General features: G+C 47.6%; 1 protein-coding gene across 1 annotated transcript in view; it reads right to left on the bottom strand.

Moving 5' to 3' along the window:
• Positions 1–27855, bottom strand: part of PTPRC (protein tyrosine phosphatase receptor type C) — a 97199-nt gene that overhangs the window by 12034 nt on the left and 57310 nt on the right. Inside the window, 22 exon segments of the mRNA XM_036277413.1 lie at positions 486–635; positions 8226–8361; positions 8509–8666; positions 10769–10869; positions 10872–10893; position 11467; positions 11517–11594; positions 11596–11611; positions 11705–11741; positions 13010–13086; positions 13176–13191; positions 13193–13270; positions 14216–14322; positions 14571–14602; positions 15462–15570; positions 18097–18157; positions 19328–19539; positions 21224–21382; positions 22735–22857; positions 24970–25122; positions 26509–26637; positions 27416–27634. Coding sequence (XP_036133306.1) covers positions 486–635; positions 8226–8361; positions 8509–8666; positions 10769–10869; positions 10872–10893; position 11467; positions 11517–11594; positions 11596–11611; positions 11705–11741; positions 13010–13086; positions 13176–13191; positions 13193–13270; positions 14216–14322; positions 14571–14602; positions 15462–15570; positions 18097–18157; positions 19328–19539; positions 21224–21382; positions 22735–22857; positions 24970–25122; positions 26509–26637; positions 27416–27634 — 2174 coding nt within the window.

Below are 27855 nucleotides of genomic sequence, written 5' to 3'. Positions count from 1 at the left end.
CAGACAAGCTCGGTCAACTGGAAATCGTAGGTAAATCACGGGTGAAAGAGAAGAGTTAGAAACCGGGTTTTTGAGACGTGAGCCACTGGGAAGGAGCCGGGCCAACGCTCTGAGGTCACAGTGAACGGCACCCTACATTCGCTTTCAGAGTAAGTGCCTCCTAAAGAGGCGGGGACACCCGTCTTTCTCCTTCGGTCTGTCCAGCTCGTCAGTCCAGCTCCCTCGAGTGCAAAGCCTCCTAACGCTGGCCTTTGCCACCCAGAAGCTGATGCCCGGTGAAGGGCTGGGGCTCCGGGCCGCGGGCGACCACGGCGGGGGTCCTCCAGGGCTCCCTCCTCCTCCGTTTTGGATGACCTCGCTGAGGAAGGTCTGTCGGCCAGACTTCCACGTTTAAGCGCATCTATGCGATGCTGTGTGGTTCCCCCGGCCCCGCAGGACACCTCCGGGACGCCGTCTGTGCGCGGGACCGTCCCCTCCGTCCTTACCTGGAACTCAGCCTCCAGTGGCGACGGCTCACTGGGGGGATCCCTCTTCTTCATGTTAGAGAGATAGGGGTGTAACTCGGACAAGCTCACTTCCGTCTCTCCGTACTGATTGTATTCCACCAAGGCCTGGTGGATCAAGATGTACTGTGCCTACGGTTCCCAGGGAAACACAGGTAATTAACGGAGGGCTCAGTCCTGCAGCCACATTCAACACGGCACACGCTGCTGCTCACATGGGGCCAGGGGTGGGGAAGAACACTGCTATCTCCGATGTGTGAGTATCCGGAAGTTGGTTTTGTAAGAGCAACTTCCATCTCAGACTGTTTTTACCCCCGAAAAAGAAAACAGGGCTTGCTAACTAGAGGAGGTCCTACGGTGTGGTACCTCGCTTTTCTCATGGCCTACAATTAAAAAAACAAAACAAAACAAACAAAAAAAACAACCATCTAGCTGTGACTTCCTTCAGGGACTTATTTAGTCAAATTACTAAAACGTAACACTGTAATAAATTTCTATCTGAGAGAAGAAAAGGAAGTTGATAGGCCACAGAACACATTTTCCAAAGAGGGTTCTAGAACTGTATAAAAAAGAAATTTATTTTTGAAATCTCAAGATGCCAAACCCAGATTTAACCACTCCAGAGCTTCTCTCATATTCCAATCCACTATTTCAATCTATGAGACTCATTTCTAATCCAGCTCAAGGGCCCTTTGCCAACCTCTAGTCCCCCGAGTTCAGCTGTGCCCTTCCACTCTCTGTGTTTCTCCACATGGAATACTCTGTCCTGCGAAGCTGGGGATACAGGGGACTAGGGAGTGGGGTGAGGGTACTAGGGAGTGGGGTGAGGGTACTAGTGAGTCAAGGTGAGGACACTAGTGAGTGGAGGTGAGGACACTAGTGAGTGAGGGTGAGGACACTAGTGAGTGGAGGTGAGGACACTAGTGAGTGAGGGTGAGGACACTAGAGAGTGAACGTGAGGACACTAGAGAGTGAAGGTGAGGATACTAGTGAGTGAAGGTGAGGACACTAGAGAGTGAAGGTGAGGACACTAGTGAGTGAAGGTGAGGACACTAGAGAGTGAACGTGAGGACACTAGAGAGTGAAGGTGAGGACACTAGTGAGTGAAGGTGAGGACACTAGAGAGTGAACGTGAGGACACTAGAGAGTGAAGGTGAGGACACTAGTGAGTGAAGGTGAGGGTACTAGTGAGTGAGGGTGAGGACACTAGTGAGTGAAGGTGAGGGTACTAGTGAGTGAGGGTGAGGACACTAGAGAGTGAGGGTGAGGACACTAGTGAGTGAAGGTGAGGGTACTAGTGAGTGAAGGTGAGGACACTAGTGAGTGAAGGTGAGGGTACTAGTGAGTGAGGGTGAGGACACTAGAGAGTGAGGGTGAGGACACTAGTGAGTGAAGGTGAGGACACTAGTGAGTGAGGGTGAGGACACTAGAGAGTGAAGGTGAGGACACTAGTGAGTGAAGGTGAGGGTACTAGTGAGTGAGGGTGAGGACACTAGAGAGTGAGGGTGAGGACACTAGTGAGTGAAGGTGAGGACACTAGTGAGTGAGGGTGAGGACACTAGAGAGTGAAGGTGAGGACACTAGTGAGTGAAGGTGAGGGTACTAGTGAGTGAGGGTGAGGACACTAGAGAGTGAAGGTGAGGACACTAGTGAGTGAAGGTGAGGGATACTAGTGAGTGAGGGTGAGGACACTAGAGAGTGAGGGTGAGGACACTAGTGAGTGAAGGTGAGGACACTAGTGAGTGAGGGTGAGGACACTAGAGAGTGAAGGTGAGGACACTAGTGAGTGAAGGTGAGGGTACTAGTGAGTGAGGGTGAGGACACTAGAGAGTGAGGGTGAGGACACTAGTGAGTGAAGGTGAGGACACTAGAGAGTGAACGTGAGGACACTAGAGAGTGAAGGTGAGGACACTAGTGAGTGAAGGTGAGGACACTAGTGAGTGAAGGTGAGGACACTAGAGAGTGAACGTGAGGACACTAGAGAGTGAAGGTGAGGACACTAGTGAGTGAAGGTGAGGGTACTAGTGAGTGAGGGTGAGGACACTAGTGAGTGAAGGTGAGGGTACTAGAGAGTGAGGGTGAGGACACTAGTGAGTGAGGGTGAGGACACTAGTGAGTGAAGGTGAGGGTACTAGAGAGTGAGGGTGAGGACACTAGAGAGTGAGGGTGAGGATACTAGTGAGTGAAGGTGAGGACACTAGTGAGTGAAGGTGAGGACACTAGAGAGTGAACGTGAGGACACTAGAGAGTGAAGGTGAGGACACTAGAGAGTGAACGTGAGGACACTAGAGAGTGAAGGTGAGGACACTAGTGAGTGAAGGTGAGGACACTAGTGAGTGAAGGTGAGGGTACTAGTGAGTGAGGGTGAGGACACTAGAGAGTGAAGGTGAGGACACTAGTGAGTGAAGGTGAGGGTACTAGTGAGTGAGGGTGAGGACACTAGAGAGTGAACGTGAGGACACTAGAGAGTGAAGGTGAGGATACTAGTGAGTGAAGGTGAGGACACTAGAGAGTGAAGGTGAGGACACTAGTGAGTGAAGGTGAGGACACTAGAGAGTGAACGTGAGGACACTAGAGAGTGAAGGTGAGGACACTAGTGAGTGAAGGTGAGGACACTAGAGAGTGAACGTGAGGACACTAGAGAGTGAAGGTGAGGACACTAGTGAGTGAAGGTGAGGGTACTAGTGAGTGAGGGTGAGGACACTAGTGAGTGAAGGTGAGGGTACTAGTGAGTGAGGGTGAGGACACTAGAGAGTGAGGGTGAGGACACTAGTGAGTGAAGGTGAGGGTACTAGTGAGTGAAGGTGAGGACACAAGTGAGTGAAGGTGAGGGTACTAGTGAGTGAGGGTGAGGACACTAGAGAGTGAGGGTGAGGACACTAGTGAGTGAAGGTGAGGACACTAGTGAGTGAGGGTGAGGACACTAGAGAGTGAAGGTGAGGACACTAGTGAGTGAAGGTGAGGGTACTAGTGAGTGAGGGTGAGGACACTAGAGAGTGAGGGTGAGGACACTAGTGAGTGAAGGTGAGGACACTAGTGAGTGAGGGTGAGGACACTAGAGAGTGAAGGTGAGGACACTAGTGAGTGAAGGTGAGGGTACTAGTGAGTGAGGGTGAGGACACTAGAGAGTGAAGGTGAGGACACTAGTGAGTGAAGGTGAGGGTACTAGTGAGTGAGGGTGAGGACACTAGAGAGTGAGGGTGAGGACACTAGTGAGTGAAGGTGAGGACACTAGTGAGTGAGGGTGAGGACACTAGAGAGTGAAGGTGAGGACACTAGTGAGTGAAGGTGAGGGTACTAGTGAGTGAGGGTGAGGACACTAGAGAGTGAGGGTGAGGACACTAGTGAGTGAAGGTGAGGACACTAGAGAGTGAAGGTGAGGACACTAGAGAGTGAAGGTGAGGACACTAGTGAGTGAAGGTGAGGACACTAGTGAGTGAAGGTGAGGACACTAGAGAGTGAACGTGAGGACACTAGAGAGTGAAGGTGAGGACACTAGTGAGTGAAGGTGAGGGTACTAGTGAGTGAGGGTGAGGACACTAGTGAGTGAAGGTGAGGGTACTAGAGAGTGAGGGTGAGGACACTAGTGAGTGAGGGTGAGGACACTAGTGAGTGAAGGTGAGGGTACTAGAGAGTGAGGGTGAGGACACTAGAGAGTGAGGGTGAGGACACTAGTGAGTGAAGGTGAGGACACTAGTGAGTGAAGGTGAGGACACTAGAGAGTGAACGTGAGGACACTAGAGAGTGAAGGTGAGGACACTAGAGAGTGAACGTGAGGACACTAGAGAGTGAAGGTGAGGACACTAGTGAGTGAAGGTGAGGACACTAGTGAGTGAAGGTGAGGACACTAGTGAGTGAAGGTGAGGGTACTAGTGAGTGAGGGTGAGGACACTAGTGAGTGAGGGTGAGGACACTAGAGAGTGAAGGTGAGGACACTAGAGAGTGAGGGTGAGGGGACTAGGGAGTGAGGGTGAGGACACTAGTGAGTGAAGGTGAGGACACTAGTGAGTGAGGGTGAGGACACTAGTGAGTGAGGGTGAGGACACTAGTGAGTGGAGGTGAGGACACTAGTGAGTGAGGGTGAGGACACTAGAGAGTGAACGTGAGGACACTAGAGAGTGAAGGTGAGGATACTAGTGAGTGAAGGTGAGGACACTAGAGAGTGAAGGTGAGGACACTAGTGAGTGAAGGTGAGGACACTAGAGAGTGAACGTGAGGACACTAGAGAGTGAAGGTGAGGACACTAGTGAGTGAAGGTGAGGACACTAGAGAGTGAACGTGAGGACACTAGAGAGTGAAGGTGAGGACACTAGTGAGTGAAGGTGAGGGTACTAGTGAGTGAGGGTGAGGACACTAGTGAGTGAAGGTGAGGGTACTAGTGAGTGAGGGTGAGGACACTAGAGAGTGAGGGTGAGGACACTAGTGAGTGAAGGTGAGGGTACTAGTGAGTGAAGGTGAGGACACTAGTGAGTGAAGGTGAGGGTACTAGTGAGTGAGGGTGAGGACACTAGAGAGTGAGGGTGAGGACACTAGTGAGTGAAGGTGAGGACACTAGTGAGTGAGGGTGAGGACACTAGTGAGTGAAGGTGAGGACACTAGTGAGTGAAGGTGAGGGTACTAGTGAGTGAGGGTGAGGACACTAGAGAGTGAGGGTGAGGACACTAGTGAGTGAAGGTGAGGACACTAGTGAGTGAGGGTGAGGACACTAGAGAGTGAAGGTGAGGACACTAGTGAGTGAAGGTGAGGGTAACTAGTGAGTGAGAGGTGAGGACACTAGAGAGTGAAGGTGAGGACACTAGTGAGTGAAGGTGAGGGTACTAGTGAGTGAGGGTGAGGACACTAGAGAGTGAGGGTGAGGACACTAGTGAGTGAAGGTGAGGACACTAGTGAGTGAGGGTGAGGACACTAGAGAGTGAAGGTGAGGACACTAGTGAGTGAAGGTGAGGACACTAGTGAGTGAAGGTGAGGACACTAGAGAGTGAGGGTGAGGACACTAGTGAGTGAAGTGTGAGGACCATAGTGAGTGAAGTGAGGACACTAGAGAGTGAAGGTGAGGACACTAGAGAGTGAAGGTGAGGACACTAGTGAGTGAAGGTGAGGACACTAGAGAGTGAAGGTGAGGACACTAGAGAGTGAAGTGGAGGACACTAGAGAGTGAAGGTGAGGGACACTAGTGAGTGAAGGTGAGGACCTAGTGAGTGAGGTGAGGATACTAGTGAGTGAAGGTGAGAACACTAGAGAGTGAGGGTGAGGACACTAGTGAGTGAGGGTGAGGACACTAGTGAGTGAGGGTGAGGACACTAGAGAGTGAGGTGAGGTACTAGAGAGTGAGGTGAGGACACTAGAGTGAGTGAGGGTGAGGATACTAGTGAGTGAAGCGTGAGGACACTAGTGAGTGAAGGTGAGGACACTAGAGAGTGAACGTGAGGACACTAGAGAGTGAAGGTGAGGACACTAGAGAGTGAACGTGAGGACACTAGTGAGTGAGGGTGAGGACACTAGTGAGTGAAGGTGAGGACACTAGTGAGTGAAGGTGAGGACACTAGTGAGTGAAGGTGAGGACACTAGTGAGTGAAGGTGAGGCACTAGAGAGTGAAGGTGAGGACACTAGTGAGTGAAGGTGAGGGTACTAGTGAGTGAGGGTGAGGACACTAGAGAGTGAACGTGAGGACACTAGAGAGTGAAGGTGAGGACACTAGAGAGTGAAGGTGAGGACACTAGAGAGTGAAGGTGAGGACACTAGAGAGTGAACGTGAGGACACTAGAGAGTGAAGGTGAGGACACTAGTGAGTGAAGGTGAGGACACTAGAGAGTGAACGTGAGGACACTAGAGAGTGAAGGTGAGGACACTAGTGAGTGAAGGTGAGGGTACTAGTGAGTGAGGGTGAGGACACTAGTGAGTGAAGGTGAGGGTACTAGTGAGTGAGGGTGAGGACACTAGAGAGTGAGGGTGAGGACACTAGTGAGTGAAGGTGAGGGTACTAGTGAGTGAAGGTGAGGACACAAGTGAGTGAAGGTGAGGGTACTAGTGAGTGAGGGTGAGGACACTAGAGAGTGAGGGTGAGGACACTAGTGAGTGAAGGTGAGGACACTAGTGAGTGAGGGTGAGGACACTAGAGAGTGAAGGTGAGGACACTAGTGAGTGAAGGTGAGGACACTAGTGAGTGAGGGTGAGGACACTAGAGAGTGAGGGTGAGGACACTAGTGAGTGAAGGTGAGGACACTAGTGAGTGAGGGTGAGGACACTAGAGAGTGAAGGTGAGGACACTAGTGAGTGAAGGTGAGGGTACTAGTGAGTGAGGGTGAGGACACTAGAGAGTGAAGGTGAGGACACTAGTGAGTGAAGGTGAGGGTACTAGTGAGTGAGGGTGAGGACACTAGAGAGTGAGGGTGAGGACACTAGTGAGTGAAGGTGAGGACACTAGTGAGTGAGGGTGAGGACACTAGAGAGTGAAGGTGAGGACACTAGTGAGTGAAGGTGAGGGTACTAGTGAGTGAGGGTGAGGACACTAGAGAGTGAGGGTGAGGACACTAGTGAGTGAAGGTGAGGACACTAGAGAGTGAACGTGAGGACACTAGAGAGTGAAGGTGAGGACACTAGTGAGTGAAGGTGAGGACACTAGTGAGTGAAGGTGAGGACACTAGAGAGTGAACGTGAGGACACTAGAGAGTGAAGGTGAGGACACTAGTGAGTGAAGGTGAGGGTACTAGTGAGTGAGGGTGAGGACACTAGTGAGTGAAGGTGAGGGTACTAGAGAGTGAGGGTGAGGACACTAGTGAGTGAGGGTGAGGACACTAGTGAGTGAAGGTGAGGGTACTAGAGAGTGAGGGTGAGGACACTAGAGAGTGAGGGTGAGGATACTAGTGAGTGAAGGTGAGGACACTAGTGAGTGAAGGTGAGGACACTAGAGAGTGAACGTGAGGACACTAGAGAGTGAAGGTGAGGACACTAGAGAGTGAACGTGAGGACACTAGAGAGTGAAGGTGAGGACACTAGTGAGTGAAGGTGAGGACACTAGTGAGTGAAGGTGAGGACACTAGTGAGTGAAGGTGAGGGTACTAGTGAGTGAGGGTGAGGACACTAGTGAGTGAGGGTGAGGACACTAGAGAGTGAAGGTGAGGACACTAGAGAGTGAGGGTGAGGGGACTAGGGAGTGAGGGTGAGGACACTAGTGAGTGAAGGTGAGGACACTAGTGAGTGAGGGTGAGGACACTAGTGAGTGAGGGTGAGGACACTAGTGAGTGGAGGTGAGGACACTAGAGAGTGAGGGTGAGGACACTAGAGAGTGAAGGTGAGGGTACTAGTGAGTGAGGGTGAGGATACTAGTGAGTGAAGGTGAGGACACTAGAGAGTGAGGGTGAGGACACTAGTGAGTGAAGGTGAGGGCACTAGTGAGTGAAGGTGAGGACACTAGTGAGTGAAGGTGAGGGTACTAGAGAGTGAAGGTGAGGACACTAGAGAGTGAGCGTGAGGACACTAGTGAGTGAAGGTGAGGACACTAGTGAGTGAAGGTGAGGACACTAGTGAGTGAGGGTGAGGACACTAGAGAGTGAAGGTGAGGGTACTAGAGAGTGACGGTGAGGACACTAGTGAGTGAAGGTGAGGGTACTAGAGACTGAAGGTGAGGACACTAGAGAGTGAGCGTGAGGACACTAGTGAGTGAAGGTGAGGACACTAGTGAGTGAAGGTGAGGACACTAGTGAGTGAGGGTGAGGACCTACCTCCACCTGGACCATCAGGCACCGCTGCCGCCGCAGCTTGACCACGTAACCGTACACGTCCACCTTGTTCTCGGCCTCCAGCCCCTCCAGCATGGCGTCAATGCCAATGTAGGTGCCTGTGCGCCCCACACCAGCGCTGGCGACAGAAACACCGCAAGGGCACCGTCACCGCAGGCAGGGGACGGAAAGCAGGGGTGAGGCAGCGGGAGGTCCGCGGTGAGGACACCGACCCCCCCCCCGCGGGCCTGAGCAGGAGGGTGGCGGCCCGTGCCCGCGGCCTCACCTGCAGTGCACCAGCACTGGGCCGCTGAAGAAGTTGCTGAAGGCGTTGACCCTCCTGCGCAGCTTGAGCAGCAGCCGGGGGTTCTCAGGCACCCCGTGGTCCGGCCAGCTGGTGAACTGAATGTGGTTCACCTCCCTTCCGCTCGTTTTTTCTTTTTTCTAGTCAAGAGACAATATGTTCTTTGAGCTGATTTTTATTTCAAAGCAAACTTCCTGACATAAATGGGGGGACCAGTACAAACAGCTCCCCACACCATACTTCTTTCAGCCACGGTTCCAGCGTCCTTTCTTTTTTTTTTTCTTTTTCTTTTTTTTATTGATTTTAGAGAGAGAGAGGAAGGGAGAGGGAGAGAGAGATAGAAACACTGATGAGAGAGAACATCGATTGGCCGCGTCCTGCATGCCCCCCAGTGGGGATCAGGCCCACAACCTGGGCATGTGCCCTGACCGAGAATCAAACCAGCAACCTCTTGGTGCAGGGTCGACACTCAGCCACTGAGCCACACCAGCCGGGCTCCAGCCTCTTTTCTAACCAGTCACCACGATGCCAGGCGGGACCAGCAGGGGCCAACCTGTCAGCAGATACTGAGCAGGAAGGTAAGGGAGGCGCAGAAGTGTCGCTAGAACTGCTGGGGATTTTCACGCCGCTGAGTCAGAACCAAACAGACAAAGACAAAGACATGGGGCTGGCGGGTGGGTGTGAGAGAGAAGGTGGAGGCCGTTCTCAGAGCTGATTGGCCAGCCAGCAAACAGGACTCTGGTTCTGAAGAAGGTCTGACTAGTGATTTGATTAAACTCTACTCCCTAGGCTCACTCATCTTGGAAATGTCAACTGTGGACAGAGCACAGAGGCAAGTCAGCCCAGATGACAACTGTGATGGTCCCAGTGTGATGGTACCCGCGAGAGGCCGTGGACACCACAGTTCTCTGCAGGTGTGAGGAGGAACCACCTACATTTAGATAATGAAAGAAGCAACCCTGGGTTGGTTATCCTGTTCTGATAAGTAGTGACTACGTGAGTTAAGAATAGGAACGTCAAGCCTGGCCGGTGTGGCTCAGTGGTTGAGTGTTGACCCATGCACCAAGAGGTTGCTGGTTCGATTCCTGGTCAGGGCACATGCCCAGGTTGTGGGCCCGATCCCCAGTGGGGGTGCGTGTAGGAGGTGGCCCGTCGATGTTCTCTCTCATCCATGTTTCTATCTCTCTCCCTCTCCCCTTCCTTTCTCTCTAAAATCAATAAAGAAATAAAAACTAAAAAAAAAGGAATAGGAACATCATACTAGTCAATGTAACCAGACTGGCATTGACCACATGGAGCCTTCATAGCCCATCCCTCACATGAACCATGGGTTGGGGTTTTCCCCAGCCTTCCGTGCGTGTAACAACTTAGGGGGACCATGAAAACCCTGAGACCTTGGGATAAATACACAATTGGTGTTTTCTGAATTGCAGAAAATACACCTGGAAAGGATGGAAATACAACTTAAATGACTCAAAACCCTTCAAATGAGTGGAATTCAGAGAAAATTTCAACCCTATCTGGAAAGACCTCTATTTGTAACAGAGTTATTATATTTTCACATACCCTACAATTCTCTCATTGAAAGTGTAAGTTCTTTTATTAGATTCAGTTGTGAAATCATCACCTCTATCAAAGTATAGGACATTTCCCCCAAAAAAACTCTCCCTGATTTAGCTGTCATCCCAAAGTGTGCTCTTTCCCCTCAGTCCCGAGCAATCGCTAACCAACTTTCTGTCTATAGATTCCCCTGTTTGGGACATTTCATAAGTGAAATCGTATTCATGTGTGAAACCTCCGTCTCAACTCTGAGTTAAGGCTACATGGGTAGTTTTCTGAATTAAACCTTTTATCTCTGCTACCTGGAACTTGGTACTTTTTACAGTAACCTCTCATTGTGCCTCATATATAAATATCCTTTCAATGGTGATAGACCCATTGAGAACAGAGACCACTCTGTCATTCATTAAGTCAGTCATCCATTCGGCATGCTCCATGAACTTTTTTCTCTGCACTCGGAGAGTCGGCATTATCAATACTTTCAATGTGACTCAGACAAACTACTTTCACCACTGAACTTGACCCCGTTGGCTTGTGTTATTGTTCCAACCCAACTTTTCCTCCTGCCGGTCATTAAAAATCAGTTCTCCCAGTAATAGTGTCATTTCTCACACTGAATAGTCCGCAATTGTATTTTTGGACAAACTGTGAAAATAAAAAGGACTGAATAAAACAAACTTACGTTTGTGATGTTGAACTTCTGAATGATGTAATCCGGGCACATCTTGTACTTGGTGGCCTTCATGTGGACGTCTCCATACCCCCAGCTGCCTTCTTCCATGGAGGCCAGTATTCTGCACACTTGTTCTATGGTTTAAAAATCATGAATAATCCTGGTTTTCCACTGAAGCAATTTTGTTTATTAAACATTCTTTAAACAAAAGCATTAAAATAAAAAACGTAGTGGTCAGAAATTCGGAACACATTAGTATATTCATTTCGAGGCACATATCACTTTGAGCCGGAACATGTCCTGAGGATTTTCTTCCTACGACCAGCACAGGGATGGCCTCTTTGGGGTTCGCTGACCGCTGTGGCTGCCTAAAGTTCATTTCAGGTGGGGGATGGGGACATGGATGAACACCTGCCTGCCCAAGGTCAGTTCTGGTTTAAGTATTCACAAGGTACTTGTGAACTGGCTCCTAGAAATGTGCTGAACTTATAATAATATTGCAAAGACGTAGGAATCAAATTTAAGTCCAGCAGGTAAGCAGAAACGCCTACATTTCACTCATAGGTACATATAAGAATACAGGTGCACATTTTATTTTTGTACATGTCTGCAAAATTTCAACCCAGTGTTACTCTGATTAAAATGGGGACCCCCCCCCCTTAGTCATCAAGCACACATAGGTGGCTTTTGGAAATGCTGTTCAACACTCTCTTTTCCCAGCTTCCACCTCCCCCCGTGGAATCTCCCAGAACCTTACCTGTTTCCTTCTTCACATCAAGTGACCATGACAATGACTGTGGCTTTCTGTTCCCAGATCATCCTCCAAAGGTCATCAAGTTTCTTCCCTAGGACCTAGAAGGTGCACAAACACAGACTAAGACATACCGTCTTTAAAGTGCTATCAGATAATGTCCCAGGAGAAGACCCAACTGTCCGGTAGATTACCTTGAGCAGCAATGTATTTCCTGGGTTCTTTGAAACCCTGTTCAAAACACACACAAAGGCATATCATTTACTGAGCACCCAGGGATTCCTGGGCATGGAAAAGGGGGGGTGAGAGGAAGTTGCCATAGGGCCACTGCTTCTCGCTTGTGGGGTTCCCCGGCATTTTCAACTGCACGGGGATTTACCATCAAGACTCAAGGCTTCTGTGCATCTTTGCTCGACACGCAAAACAATGAAAAAAACTAGCCTTCAGTCTAGTCAAAACATCCCAGACAAAATAGTTTAGGTGAATGAAGCGTGGTTCGGAAGAGTGTGACTACTGTGTTAAGATTTTTGGGAAAAGGGAGAGATAACAGATTTGGATGTTTTCATGTGTGTGGACAAAGACACTCTGGCTGGGTAAGGAAGAGGCAACATCTCTGATGGGAGGGCGTTGGGCAAAGGGTGGGAGGAACATTTTGCCAGTCTCTCTATAAATTTAGACTGCTTCCAATGTTTAAATCTGTGTGATGTATTACTTATTTAACAATTACAGAGTAAATTACACTTTTAATTGTTTTGGAAAAATTCCCATGCACGATATTTGTTTTTCAATAAATAGAATGAGTGGGTGATCTGGACCAATGAAGGCAACCCTGCTGACAAGCAATGCGACCGTTTGGAGTCAGGCAGGCCTGGGCTTGAATCCTACTCAGGCCTTTACTAGTGGAACCAGGACAAGGTAACTAAATAGCCAGGGTCCCCCAGTCCTCACCTCTACATTGATAGCGCGCATGGCCGGAACAAATGTGGGCTCTTATGAGAAATGCCTGCATTGTCTGGCTGGTGTGGCTCAGTGGCTGAGCATCAACCCACGCACCAAGAGGTCATCGGTTCAATTCCCGATCCCCAGTGAGGGGCATGCAGGAGGCAGCCAATCGATGTTCTCTCTCATAGATGTTTCTATCTCTCTCTCCCTCTCACTTCCTCTCTCTCTAAAATTAATAAAGGAAAAAAAAAAAAAGAAATGCCTACATAGACCATTTACTCTAATATCCTGGGTGCCAGAGTGTTTTGATCCATATCATCATTTTATTTGTAGAGGAAAACCCTATGTTATACATAGTACCAACAGCAAATAATAAGCAACTGTTCTTGCAACTACTAGTGATGTTGCTGTTTGCAGCAGTGATGTTACAGGGTTACTTCAAAGCATATCTAGCCTTATCTGTAAAATTTTGAGAAGACAAAGAAGGGACTCAGTGCAATCAACTCAGAACAAACAGGGACGATATGAAATCACCGGGCAGTTTGCATTTCACTCACATCAATGTAGTAGGCATTTATATAGCTTGACCCTGCGTCTCCATTTTTCTCAGACAGCTCAACACAGTCATAGTCATCTGGCCAAAGAAAAGAAGTACAAGTCAGTACGACAGCAGAGAACCAGAGAGCCCTTGCGTCTGGAAAGCCGCGCTCAACGGGGACTCACAGGGGAGGATGTCAATCAACATGGCGGTTCTTATTCTGGTTGGAGGATTTTCAAGCCTGCTTGATGGAGAACTTGCTGAACACGCATGGGATTCTCTGCAAGACACAAAGACCCCCGGGGTCACAGCAGGTTCAAGGAGGACAGTTTCCTCCTCATCGGTGATCATTTCATGGAAATGAGACAGCCTGTTCTGTGCTTCCTTTACGCTGATGGACAGGCTGTGTGGGGGTCACGCAGCGAACACGAAGGAACTGTGCAGAAAGCGTTTTTAAAAAAGTGAAGGGTGGACTACTTTGAGAATACATTCTGGGTGACAGGAAATTGAGAATTAATTGCTCTACCACTTTAAAATTCATTGAAAATACCGTAATAGTGGAATAACTCTATCTGGTGTCAGATGGGAACCAGATTTATCAGGATGGTCATAGAGTAAGTTATATAACAGTCTGATCATGGAGTTCTACCCCTGAAATGAATACAATGTTGCACATCAACTGTACTGTAAAATTTTTTAAAAAGGAAAACAAACAGATAAAAACTCATAGACATAGACAACAGTATAGTGGTGACCAGAGGGAAGGGGATTGGGGGCAGTAAAGAGTAAAGGGTCAAATATAGGGTGATGGGAAATTTGACTGTGGGTGATGGGCACATAATGCAATGTACAGATCATGTATCATAGAACTGTGCATTTGAAAACTACATCATTCTATAACTAATGTCATTAAATTTGGTAAAAAATAAATAATACTCAAAAACAAAAACAAAACACATAGTTGGATGATGACTGAGAATCCAAGGACTAAAGCAGCCAAGTAGGTTTTGTGACACAATTTCATAGCATGTATTAACACAATGAACCATTGTTCTGGAATATTGACTAGTTCCCTGTCCATGAGTCTCTCTTCCGGTCTATCAATTTCTGCTAAGAATATCTGCTTTGATGATGTTGTGATATGTGGGATACATTATAAATTTCAATTGCATTTGTCTTGACAGTTGAGTAAAATTTCCCCTCGTGTACCAAGGAGAGCACCTACCTGAAATTCAGCCAGAAAAAGTCATCCTTCCTCAGCAATCTTTCTCTTGTAAGTTTCCAACAAGTCCGCATGGATTGGTTCTACATTCATCAGCTGTTTCTCATCATCTTTAAGCAGATTAAAGAGTCTGTGTTATGTGTCTCTTTCAAACACATGTCATTCAATGTACATCTTGGATTTAATCCTTGCTGATTCGTAAATAAACGTAAGCTTTGTCATTACATCAACAGAGGAGGTCCAAGTTAGATAAAAAGTATTGAATTCTTATTTAAAATGAATGGATTCAAATGCGCGTGTGTGTGTGTGTGGTGGGGGGAGAGGGAAAATTCACCAGTTAAAAAATAGGCATATTTACCCCTTACGAGTTCTTGTTGTTCATCTAAATTGCTGTAAAAACAAAAAAGGTAAGTTTTTATTCTTCAACATAGAATTCAGTTGGCTTTCGACTCATATAATAAGTGCATTACAGGCAGGAGGGAATGGAGTTGGGGGGTGGGGACAAGGGGCAGGGAAGGAAAAAGAATGGAGAAAGGAAAAATGAGGGAGGAAGACATCAACCAAGGGCTGTCTTCCAAACCCACAGAAGGGACTACATTCTTTTATCTTAAAACTCTTGTTTTGCCCTGGCCGGTTTGGCTCAGCGGTTAGAGTGTCGGCCTGCGGTCCGGAGAGACCCGGGTTCAGTTCCCGCTAAGGGCATGTACCTCGGTTGCAGTTTGTCCCCGGCCCTGGTTGGTCGTGTGGGTGGCAGCCACTCGATGTGTCCCTTTCACGTCGATGTTTCTCTCTCTCTCTCTCTCCCTCCTGCTCTATCTGAACAAAGAATGAAAAAGTGTCCTCGGGTGAGGATAAAAAAAAAAACTCTTGTTTTTCATAAAATGTAGGGGACCCTGGCCAAAGGAATACTTATACTTTCTTAGGCAGTTTTCTATTTTTTTTTTTTTTTGCCCTTGCCGTTCCTGGATGCCTCTAACCCACTTGGTACAGACAGACCTACATCCTTTTCACTGGTTATTATTCAAAGAAATCCATACCCTACTTAGCGGGTGGAGAGACTATTCCTATTTAATGTAAACCAAGAAGACCAGTCCTCAGCCCAAGGTGCAGTGATGAGCAAGGTGCAGTGATGATGAACACGATGTCTGTTCATCTTTCACTAATCTAGTTCCAGATTTGCCTCACAGATGGGAAGCTTCCTAACCATTACCACTATTCTTAGTTTTCTCATTTTGAAATCAACTCTTACCTGGACCTTCTCTTATGCAGGTCATAGATCTTATAGAGAACGATGAGCAGAGCTATCGATGTGACAATAATCAGAAAGACCAGAAATATAATCAATGCCTTAGAATTATCTAGAAACGAAAAATAGCACACGGAGAGAGATTATGATGTGATCCAGTCTGCCGGATTCTTTGCATCATTGTGTTTAAAGTACTTACACGCTAATATTTTCCCTTACTTGGAGGTTTTTAAAAAAACAACACTTTTAGAATGAGACCAAATACAATGAATCCCCGATGTTGTGAATTTTGCCTGTGTTATTCGGAACCAATCAAGACTTTTAAGATCTTGAGGGTCATGAAAATAGAGAATAGCAATTCCCTTTCCTGTCTTTAAATAATGTCCTTTTGGGAGACACTGTCAGGTAGATTTAATCCTTTTCTGTCAGCCACTCCACTGGGAAGGGATCGAAGAGGCCGTCTAATTATAATTTTCAGAGAGAAACTCATGTAGTTCAACTTTATATGCAGAGTGGGTCGCCTCCTAAGTGGACCAGAAAGGCCTCTGCCCCACAAAGATGAACTTCCCTTACCTGCTCATTCACATATAAAATCAATTAACCAAGGGACAGAAACTGTTTCAGTCTACTGCTGAGATTAGACTTACCCTGATGTACATTGTCACTGAGGTTTAACATGAAATCACGCCCGTTCCCAGAGGGAGAGCAGAGAACAGGGCGTGTATTGGGAAGACCTCTTGCCCTCAATGAGCGTACCCTCCTTTCCATTGACCGTGACGCTTCAATAAAACAATCAGGGATGTCAGGGCCTCATCCCTAGAGCCAGACTCGAATCCCGGCCTTCCTGCTTCCTAGTTGGGACCTCAGCCCAAATCCTTGTCCGATGGCTGTGTCTCCAGGCCCTAATTCCTCACATGAGGTCAAAGGAACCGACTCACAGTAGACACCCAGCACAGTGCCTGAGACACAGTGAGCACTGACTATTCACTAGTCACAGAAAACACGTCTGAGTGTCACCGTCTACCAAGCACGGCTCGAAGTGCTTGAGATATCTCGGAGAACAAAACCAAGGTACCGTCCTTAGGGAACCGGCCTTCTCGGGAGGAAAGGCACAGTGAACGGTACACGCAATGAGTCAGCGAATGGTAAGGTCGGTTGACGAGGATAAGCTGGTGAGGGGCTGAGACAGCTCAGCAGAGACTGGGGGCGGGGGTGCATGGTCGTAGGCAGAGCGGTAGTTAGGGCAAGAACCTGAAGGCAGAGCAATGCCTGGCACGTCCAAGGAACAGCGAGAACACCCGCGTGGCTGGGATGAAGGGAGGGCGAGGGGCGGCGTGTCAGGGCCTCGTAGACCACTGTGGAAGGCCACGTTGTAAGCCACCGTGGAAGGCCACGTTGTAGGCCACCGTGGAAGGCCACGTTGTAAGCCACCGTGGAAGGCCACGTTGTAGGCCACCGTGGAAGGCCACGTTGTAAGCCACTGTGGAAGGCCACGTTGGTTTGTGAGTTAAGTGCGTAGCTCTTGTGGAGCGTGGAGTAGAGGAAGAATATACTCCGACTTGTGCATTACACAGATTTTGTGAATACTTGTTGAGGACCCCAGAATGCAGGCCGGCTAGGACCGATCAGCCCAGGCTCACAGCTCTGGAGTTGGGCGGAGTAGCCACACGGAGTTCAGTTCACAGAATCAGGGAGGTGCTGCGTGGAGCAGACCTCAGGGCGCCGGAGCTCGGTTTTGGTGGACAGGATTAGACATGCAGGTGAAGATGCCTTGGAGGAAGTCAGATATGCCACCTCAGACCCCTTGTGCCGTAAGCCTTCCGAGAAGACTCTGGCACTGGACATAGATCTGAGCCTTCCACCGGGAGCTGCCGTTGAAAACTGTGAGACCGAATCATTCTTCGGGAGATTAAAATGAGGTGAAGCGGAAAAAATCCCCAGACCGAGTCCTGAGACCCCGCGGAGTTCAAAGGATGGCGGGAAAGAGGAGACCAGCCGAGGAGACGCAGGAACTAGGGGGAAAACCGAGAGTGTGTGTCCAGGAAGCCGACCCCGAAGGAAGAATTTCTAGGAGGGACCAACGGTCAGTGGTGACGAACGGTGCCCATCACCTAAGGCTGAACTCTGACAGCTCGTCTCTGGTTCTACCAGCAGGGCGGTGAGCGGAGGTGCACAGGGCCGGGTAGTGGGCGAGTCAGGGAAAAGCTGATATTAGCCTCAGCCAGGTAACTCAGGACAGGTTTGTGCCTAACACCTGCTTCTGCCAAGCACACTGCTGAGGGGCAGAACAGGGCGTGGCCATCTCCAACACACACAGAACGAACACGCTTCCCTGCTCATGGGCACCAGGGTCAGAAACACAGTCGTAATGTAATAGTCTACGCAGGTTAATCTTTTTATGACGTGTTTTGTGAAACCGACAATTTTTTCATCACTGAACTTGCTAATTTGCACGTAAGATTATTGTATTTTAATATGATGTTTGTCTGTCCATGGTCTTTCAAGTAACAAAATATTACGTTTATGAAAATATGTCATTTAAGCATTTCATAATTAAACACGATACAAGCTATTGAGCATTGTAAGTATTCATATATTTTTAAATGTAAATGTAATAAATAGCCAAGTGATGACTTACAAGAGGTTGAGTGGGAAACACTGTCTTTTTCTCCAGGATGGTATCCATTGTTATAGAAGACCTGAACATCAGTGATAAAAAAAAAAAAAGAAAAAGAAAAAGAAAGAAAGAAATTTATATACATAACGGAACAAATACATTATTTCTCAGACGATGATTTTTATTTTTATTAAAGATATTCTAGCTATGTTTCATTTAAAGTTGGAACTTCAAGGTAATGGCAAGGCCTGTTCATCCTGAGTGTCCCCCCTGAGCTCTGTTCACTGCCCTAGCAAATTAACTGGACCCAAAGAGGAAGACATGGGAACCCCTCATTCCTAGCCAGCCGGGCAGAAGTCTGGACGGTACAGGTGTTTCACGTGGAGAGTCAAGGGGACTCATAGGGAAGAAACAGCCAGGGTTCTCCCTCTAAGAGGATGAAGGATGGAGTGTCTCCGTGGTGGAGGTGGATACACAAAGTGCAATCAGGAGACACCTTGTTGTGGCCGAGCTCTTTAATTCTCTGTGTTCCCTGGCATTTCCTCGTAGTTGTTTCTATTATTTTCTAACCTTGATGGACCTGGAAAACGTTTTAGAATTAATAACGTCATGTGAGTAAAGGTTTAAGCCAAGGTCAATAAAAGATTTGGCAAAGGGATAATCGAGTGCACACAAAATGCTTTAGCTGTAAGTATAAAGCAGCTTGGCCAGACTGTGTGTTCAGAATGTTGATCATAGATGGAAGGTCGCCTGGCTGGTGTGGCTCAGTGGTTGAGCATCGACCCCACACCCAGAGGTCACCGGTTTGATTCCCAGTCAGGGCACATGCCCAGGTTGTAAGCCCGATCCCCAGTGGGGGGCGTGCAGGAGGCGGCCAGATGATGTTCTCTCTCATCCATGTTTCCATCTCTCTCTCCCTCTCCCTTCTTCTCTCTCTAAAATCAATAAAGAAAAAAAATAGACTGATGGTCTTATTGATGATATGTGTAGATTGATAACACAGAGATAATAGATTGATATTATATTGAAGGTCAAAAACATTCTGACAAAATATTAGCTTTCAACTACTGTTTTAGGTACAAGGGGTGCAAAGTGTGGAGTCGAACTCGGAAGACATTGAAGTGTGACTCCACTGGACACCAGGACTTCTCACGGTCATGTGAGCAGTGGTCTCAGCAATGCAAGTGCTACATAGTAACCATTATAACCGATATTGGTATTCCAGGGACTACTACAGAAACCATCACCTCACCTCAAAGCGGTATTGTGTTGAATAGTAGAGGTTGTCTGCAATGAAGTTGCACTTTGTATTTGATTGGCTTTGAACTACTTTGTTCTCAATTATGATGTTCAAATTATAGAGACCATCACTGCGGCCATTGATCTGTTCCGGTAGGCCACAAGTCACCTGCATACGGTTGTCTGACTTCTGCACAACCTTGAGGTTCGTGACTTTGGTTGAATCTATCAAAAGGAAGAAAGATCGGCTCATCATTTGGTAAATGCCCATTTGAATTACTTGACATTCTGTGTGGACAAAACAGACAATTTTAGGTGTTCCCTTGGGGATTTGGATGAGAACGTTCTAACAGAACTTACATGAAGAAACTTATAAGCAAACAAAATAAACCCCTTCTTCACTCTGTCAACGTTAGCACGGAGGCTGGACTGGAAGCTTTGAGCATCAGACCATCGGGTAAGGACGGAACAGAGAAGCAGAGAGGAGGGCGGGCAGAGGGGGATGAGCCGCCCGAGGCTCCATCCAGCTCGAGTTCTCCTTTCCTGACGAGCTCACGGTGCCTGGTGAGCACCCGCCTGGCTGGACCCTGTAGGGCAGCTGTCCGTGGTCTTTGTTTTCTGTGACGTCACCGAATCTCAGATCGGAACAAATGTGTCAAGTTTGGGGACCTGGACGTTTTCAACCCAAGCCTCAATGACATAAAGAACATTTACGTCCAGCCCTGGCCAGTGTGGTTCAGCAGTTAGAGCGTCAGCCCGCAGACCAAAGAGTCACGGGTTCAATTCCAGTCAAGGACACGTACTCCGGTTGCAGTTTGGTCCCCGGTCCTGGTCAGGGTCGTGTGAGGCAACCAATCAGTGTGTCTCTTTCACATCGATGTCCCTCTCTCTCCCTCCCTCCTACTCTATCTGAAGATAAATGGGGAAAAAAAATATCCCCAGGTGAGAATTTTAAATAAAAGGCCTGGCCGCTTTGGCTCAGCGGTTAGAGCGTCGGCCTGCAGTCCAGAGAGACCCGGGTTCGGTTCCCACTAAGGGCACGAGCCTCGGTTGCAGTTTGTCCCCGGCCCTGGTTGGTCATGTAGGTGGCGGCCACTCGATGTGTTCCTTTCATGTTGATGTTTCTCCTCTCTCTCTCCCTCCCACTCTATCTGAACAAAAAATGGGAAAAAAATGTCCTTGGGTTAGGAAAAAAAAAAAAAAGCACATTTATGTCCAGCCTTGAACAGGACAGGTTGTCTTCATGAGCCCCGTGCCAACGAGAGCCTCTGGGGTTACAGGTGCTGCTTAAACCTGGTGTTTCCTGCTCCCTGACCTAACAGACATGACATCCCCCGCGCCAGAGCCAGCTCTGGGCCTGGGAACTTGAAGACATCAATCAAAGGCACGGGCCAAAGCCGCTGGGAGGAACCCCCAGTGGACAGCGTGACCAAAGGCAGGGACATGCCACTTCAAAAAGGTGTTTGGTGAGGAAGCAGAGGTCAGCCCGTGAATGCTTTGTCAGGGAGACATGACTAGGTGTCTGAGTGCCCTTCATATTTCTGGGTGATAAAGAACACAACAGACGCCCGGCTGGCATGGCCCAGTGGATGGAGCATCATCCATGGACTGAGAGGTCCCGGTTCGATTCCCGGTCAGGGCCCATGCCCGGGTTGTGGTCTCGATCTCCAGTAGGGGGCGTGCAGGAGGCAGCCGATTGATGTTCTCTCTCATCGATGTTTCTATCTCTCCCTTCCTCTCTCTCTAAACTCAATAAAGAAAAAAAATTACTAGAAACCCTCTATGTAAACAAATGGGCCCGATTATATCCCAAATGAAGCATAAAAGACAGGTGTTCCTTCCACACGCCGAACGTTCACACTCCGCTCCCTGCCGCTCGCAGAGAAAAGCATTCAGGCTTGTGACTTACTTGTTGATAGGGTTTGAAATGCACAGGTGGCAGCATCTCCTCTGCGCAGCACCTTGCCGATGACGAAGGCGCGCACCGATGCTGCGTAGTCAGTAAAAGGGCGCAGACCTTCCAAATAATAGTCGCTCACCGTTTTACTTAGATTGTGGCACGTTTGACCTCGGGGGGGAAAAGATCAACACTGTTAAGTCATTACAAGTCAAGATTAAGGTATATTTAATTTGGTCTCTATGGAAAATTGTTTCTAGCCAACCGCAAACCAAGCAATGGAGAGAGAACGCACACAATTAATTTGGTACATGAACAAGCTCCTTGTGAAGACGGTCCCTTTTTCTCATACTGAACCTCCAAACTTGGACCGCTGATATCAGCTACTGTTACGGATTTTAGATGCAAATCCGTTTGACCAGAACGGGGTACAGATGGGAAAAACAACACCGTACCCATGAAAGGACCATTGTGCGTTTAGGGACAAGCTTGGCGAGGTGGTGGATTATGGCTGGGGCAGGGTGAGTGAGCCGTAGGACTGCGACTAAATGTTCTACCATTCGGGCCGAGATTCCGCATTTGAGAAGTTGAAAAATCACTAGCCGTTGATTATTTTTGCGTAGCCACGTGACACCCAGAAAGAAGGGTGAAAGGAAGACCTGGATGGTACCACTGCTACCGGCAGTTTCGGCCACGAGACTCTTAACACAGTTACGATAAAGTAGCGCCTGGATGGTTCTATGTACCAAGCGTTGTGGCGGACATGAATCCACTAACCATCCCCACTTCTGATTTTAGACATGAGAACAGGGAGCCGCAGAGATGTCAAGCAATCTTTCCGTGACCCACAGGGAAGGAAGAGCAGAACCAGGGTGGGACCGGGCACTGAGGCTCAGGGCCCATGCTCTGGTCTCCCCCACTGTGCGTAGTGGGGACAACGGACTCGGGTGTGCAGCGGGGTGAGCTTCTCCTCAGTGTGGGCTACTTCACCTCTCGGGCCAGCTAGGCGTGGCACGGACTTGCCGACACTGCGCGAACAGAGATCTAGCAGGTGCGGGTTCTCGTCTGTTACCCAATGTCTCCACCTCACCGTGGGTCGCTACGCAGCGAGGTGAAATGTCTGTTCTAGCCTGTCACGTGTCTGTCTCAGAAACCCCGAAGCCGAAGTTAAGTTACTGACGCTCGTCCTCCGAGTTCCGCCCTGTCCCGAGTGAGAATTCTCTTGTAAGGCAGGAAAGGGGGGAACTCCAGAGAGAGACAGGCGGCATCCCTGACTCAGGTTTCTGCCAGCTCCCCCTGTGGGGTCTGGCGGCTGGGACAATGCCCCACTTGAACTCACTACAATCTCACTGTTCGGCATCGATCTGGCTTCAGTGCAGTGACCGAATCCTCCACGTTTGCAGTTGTAACCTCACTCCATTCGGTATCAACATAAGTTTGGCTCCCTCCGCCGACCCATTTCTAGTGCTTTCCAGTTCCTGATTTCTCTTGCCCAACATGGACTTAAATCCTATGCAAATTACCTGAATTAGTTGGACTATAACAAAGAGTAAAATTATGAAAAAAACTTTGAGGGTGAATCCAGGTAATCTTGCTGTTTTTTGGACCTGTAGGATTGCAGGTGAGGTTCTGGACCTGTCCTGGACCTGTGTAAGGAAGAAGAATAAAATATAAAAGTTAAGTCATATGAGAAAGATCCTCATGTTGCAGGCATGCATTGTGAATAACCATCTTTTAATTCACCCCAAATTAATACTGAAATTTAAAAAAAAGTGACATCTGGTCATATTCCATTGGCTTTGGTGATCCTTCAACAGAGTAAACGCCACTCCAGAGTATCATGTGACCTGTAAACACCCCACTGACTTGAAGATGCCTGGGAACCCCTCTTTCCATCATGGCTATTACTGTCCAGCTTTCTTGAGATTTCTAGATTTCCCTGTGCTGAAAATCCGTCCTTGGTAGCGCTGATAGACTTCACAGTCATTATCTGAGGTACCAAGTCCAGTGACTTGTCATCAGGACTGGGGATGGAGACCCTGATCCGTGTGTATATCCAAGTTATGAGTATGGTTTTCATCAGGGCACGTCTGTTGGAGGCACCGCGTGATGAGTTTGGACACATGGACGCACCTCTGTCACCACCAGCACAATCAAGACAGAGAATGTTTGTCCCCTCCTCGTCAAGTCAGCGCCCCAAACACCCTCTGTGCTGCTCCTGTGACTATAAATGCAACCATTTCAGAGAGGTTAAACCAAAGGAGCAAGCACTTCTGATGTCCAGCACTTTGCATTCAACATAATGGTCCAGAGACCCGATCATAGCAGGTCAGTAGTTAGTCCCTTCCGTTCGTGAGCGGTTTTCCATTGCAAGGACATTTTACCTCGTCATGCAGTGCGGACAGAGATGTCCCTGTGTCCAGGCCTTGGGATTTTACAAAGGAATCGGCTATGAATATTTGTGTAGAAGTCCTCACGGGGACATGTTCTTTCCTCTTTGGTAAATACCCAAAGTGACCTATCTGGGTCATCTCTGTACATTCTCACCAACAGTACTGTCAGTCTTTTGAATCTGAGCCAATTTAGTGACATGGGATGTCATCATGTCTTGTTTGAATTGGCATTTCCCAGATGACTAACGATGTCAAGCATCTTTTTATATGTGTATTGGTCGTGAATATATCTTCTTCTGTGAAGCGTATGTCCAACATGTTTACCCATTTTTAATTGAGTTACTTGATGTCTCATTCTGTAGCTGAAAGAGGTCTCTGTGTTTTGGAAAAACGTCCTTTGTTGAAAAAATTAAATGGTGGACTTTTTTTTTTTCAAAATGCATGTCTTCTTTTGCTTTGTTTTGTTTTGTTTCCACAAGGGCTTTATTCAAAGAGCAAGCATGTTCAATTTTGATGAAGTCCAATTAATATAAAATTTTTTTTTATTATTCTTATTTTCTGTGCCCTAAGAAATGTTTGACTACACTACAGTGGCAAAGATTTTCTCTAGTGTCTTCATCTAGACATTTTATGGTTTTAGCTGTAGTATTTAGGGCAGCAATTAATTTTGAGTTAATCTTTGTGTTTGCCAAGAGGTAAGGATTGATGTTCTTTCTTTCTTTTTTTAAATCAAGATACCTAGATCATTTTAAAAAAAAAAAATCCAACTACGCTTTCCCCCACAGAATTGCCTTTGCACTTTTATGAAAAAAATAAATAAAAAACCTAAATTTGGGGGGGGGGCTGGAACTACTATTCACCACAACCTCACAACAGCCTACAATCTGCAAACAAACAAACAAACAAAAAATCCAACAACAACCAATAAACAACAACGAAAAACTTGACAGGGTTTGGCTGTTCCATCATTTATTTCTAAATTCTACTTAAAAAGATACAAACCCAGCCAGTGTGTCTCAGTGGCTGAGTGTGGACCCCTGCACCAAGAGGTCACTGGTTCAATTCCTGGTCAGGACACACGCCCAGGCTGTGGGCCGAATCTCCAGCGGGGGACATGCAGGAGGCGGCCAATCAATGTTCTCTCTCATCGATGTTTCTATCTCTCTCTCCCTCTCCCTTCCTCTCTCTCTAAAATCAATAAAGATAAAACATTTTTTTTAATAAATAAAGAGTCAAGACAAGATACAAGTATGTTTTCTGAAACCCTTTCTCCAAATCTATAACATCAATGTCTGTGATACTCAAGAATCATAAGAATCTAAATAGAAAGGAAATTTTACATATACATTGAAGTACGATACTCACTTCCAAAATCTGTTGTAATATTCTTCGTTACTTTAGTAACGAGGAACTTATCATAGTACACTTCTGAAGAACAAGTATAATTATGTTGGGGAGTAAGGTTTGACACTTCAATGTTTATTTTATTTGAATCCTTATTATCTGAATTGTTATCACCTGAAAGAAATAAGTAGTGCATAAGAATATATTCATACAATATATTGCATTTAATTTTCTTTGGGGATTTCATATTTACAATGAATATCGATTAGATCGAAAACCTATGCAGAGAGTCAAAAGAATAAATAAAAGATCCTGAAAACTACAGGCGTTGTTCACACTCGATGTGAAAGAGAATATTAGGAAGTGGGATGGGTTTTGACAGTGTTTCTAATTCAACCCGTGGAATTAACTCACGGTTCTCTGCGGAGCTGAGACCGCGGCTGGGTTAGCTGTGACCTAGCTGATGTGTTGGGTCCGTGTCTTATCACCAGTCCCCCACACATCCATGCTACCTTCCTCATACCTGCTTGAATCGGAGCCCAGCATCACCCCTTGGACAGGGTCATGACAACCAGGGGCCCCTTGTCCTCTGTGTGGGTCTGTCTTCCCAAACATGGCCTCGCAGATGGCCCTCTGCGAAGGGAGGGGGATTCCCACTCAATCAAGTCGAGGGAAAAGGAATAAAAAAGCGTTCAGCCCTGGCCGGTTTGGCTCAGCGGTTAGAGCGTCCGCCTGTGGTCCGGAGAGACCCGGGTTCAGTTCCCGCTAAGGGCATGTACCTCGGTTGCAGTTTGTCCCCGGCCCTGGTTGGTCGTGCGGGTGGCAGCCACTCGATGTGTCCCTTCCACATCGATGTTTCCCTCTCTCTCTCTTCCTCTCTCTCCCTCCCACTCTATCTGTACAAAAAAATGGAAAAATGTCCTCAGGTGAGGATAAAAAAATATATATATATTAAAAAAGTGTTCAACCGTTAATCATGACAAAGAAACGGTGTCTCAGGCGTTGCTCCCTCCCACGAAGATGAGCCTGAACTCATACGCGCGGAGACACTGATGCTTTTCCCACGTTTCCTTGAGGAGTGTGTCAGTGGAGGGCTGGCCAAGCCAACTCGTGATTCATGAGCTCTTACGTCGTTTTCCTTTTCTCGTCACGGTGCCCTCGTTTTTAAGTGGCATCCTTCTTCGAGGTCTCTTTAACAACGCCTTGTGTTTAATAGTGGCCAAGAGAATGTTGTGATGTAAGTGACTCACTATTTCAGAAGTTATTTCTCAGGGGGAGTGCATGACTATTTTATAAATCTGAGTTGTATAGAGAATACAATAATTTGGCTCCAAGTGTGAGAAGGAAGAAAGAGGGGGAGGAGGGGGAAGAGAAGGCGGGGAAGGGTGGAGGGGGAGTAGGAGAAGGAGGAGGGAGGAGGGGGTAGGGGAGGGGGAGGGGGAGGAAGGGAGGGGGGGAGGAAGAGAGGAGGATGTGGAGGAAGGGGTGGGGGACTGTGGGGGAGAGAGAAGGAAATAACTTCTGACCACAGACATTCTCTAATAAACGCTATATTCTTACCACATTGATGTTTGTATTTAATTTTCTTTTGATCACATTTACTTGTTTTAGTTTCGTTCCAAGTTAAACAAATAGAAGTATCTGCTTCTTCATTATTTACACACTCAACTAGCTGAAAAGTCTTAGGATCTGTCAAGAAGAAGACAGAGAAATGGGTGATTAGTGTTTCATAAAGTGGATCCTGAGCTCAGTTACAATCCCTGGAGTTACATTCATGCCATAGACTCAGGCGAGCACTGGCATTACTTCCGAAAAGGTCTAAACTCAGGGTTTTGTGTTTCTTGATTACTTTTTCTTCTTTTTTCTTTTGATCATCACATATTTTGGTGGCATTTTATTTAGAATTTATGCTGTTGTTAAGAAACAGCGATCAATAATCTTTACTGACTAAATGATATGAGGATGGAACAAATTTGCATGGTCCCTGAACTCCTTTTCCAAATGTGGTTTGTTCCGATGCACATCAGGGCGGTCAGTGGGAGACCTCGGTCCCCTCTATTAGCCAGTTGGCCCTAACATGACACTTCACTCCTCTTTGTGTGACAGTTTTGTTCTTTCCACAGACATCGAAGCCTTGACGTTGTCATTTCCCCCAGTGTGTGGCAGACACACCTGTGTTTAAAGGGGAGATAGGTATTCGTATGTGTTGAATGACTTGAATCAAGTAGAGGAGCAAACAGAACTCTCGTGGAGAACCACGGAGTGGGGTAGGTTACATGGAATCCACGAGGACCACTGTGAAAGAAGTGAAGGGAGGAGCCACGGGAGGCTCACGCGTCGACAGCGTTCCCTGGGCTGGGGGCAGGTCTGCCCACTCCCGTCTGGCTGGCTTCCTCCCCTCAGCTCTGTCCTGCCCCATGTCCCTGCAAGGCACCACACACACAAATCGTAATCAATGGATACTTACCTGGTGGTACATATAATTTTAGTTTTTTGAATGGAGCAACACATGACTCATGAGATATATTCACAGTGAGAGTTTTACATTCCTCTTTCAAAGAGAAGGATATGTTGTTACATGGCCAAGGCGAACATATCACTTCTTTGTCCACTGGCAGTTCTGCCTTGAACAACCCACTACTGTTGTCGTGGTGGAAAGTCACAGAGACGTTCGAAAACTTGTCCTCTGAAAGAAAACGAAACCAGTGAGGGAACAAACACACCTCCATGAAATGCCAACTCCTTTGCTGTCAAATCACTCAAAATATCCCCCCCGGGAACAAGGAAACACAAGGAATGGCTCCGGCCCCTGCACTGTTCTTTCCTAACACACGCGACGGCTTCTCCAAGGACCCCAGCCTGTGGGTGGGCACTGGCTCCATTTCCATCTTCCACGCTACGTGGGCA

This window comes from Molossus molossus, unplaced genomic scaffold (assembly GCF_014108415.1).
Source record: "Molossus molossus isolate mMolMol1 unplaced genomic scaffold, mMolMol1.p scaffold_m16_p_23, whole genome shotgun sequence".
Lineage (NCBI taxonomy): Eukaryota > Metazoa > Chordata > Mammalia > Chiroptera > Molossidae > Molossus > Molossus molossus.
This window is presented reverse-complemented; position numbering and strand designations above follow the sequence as displayed.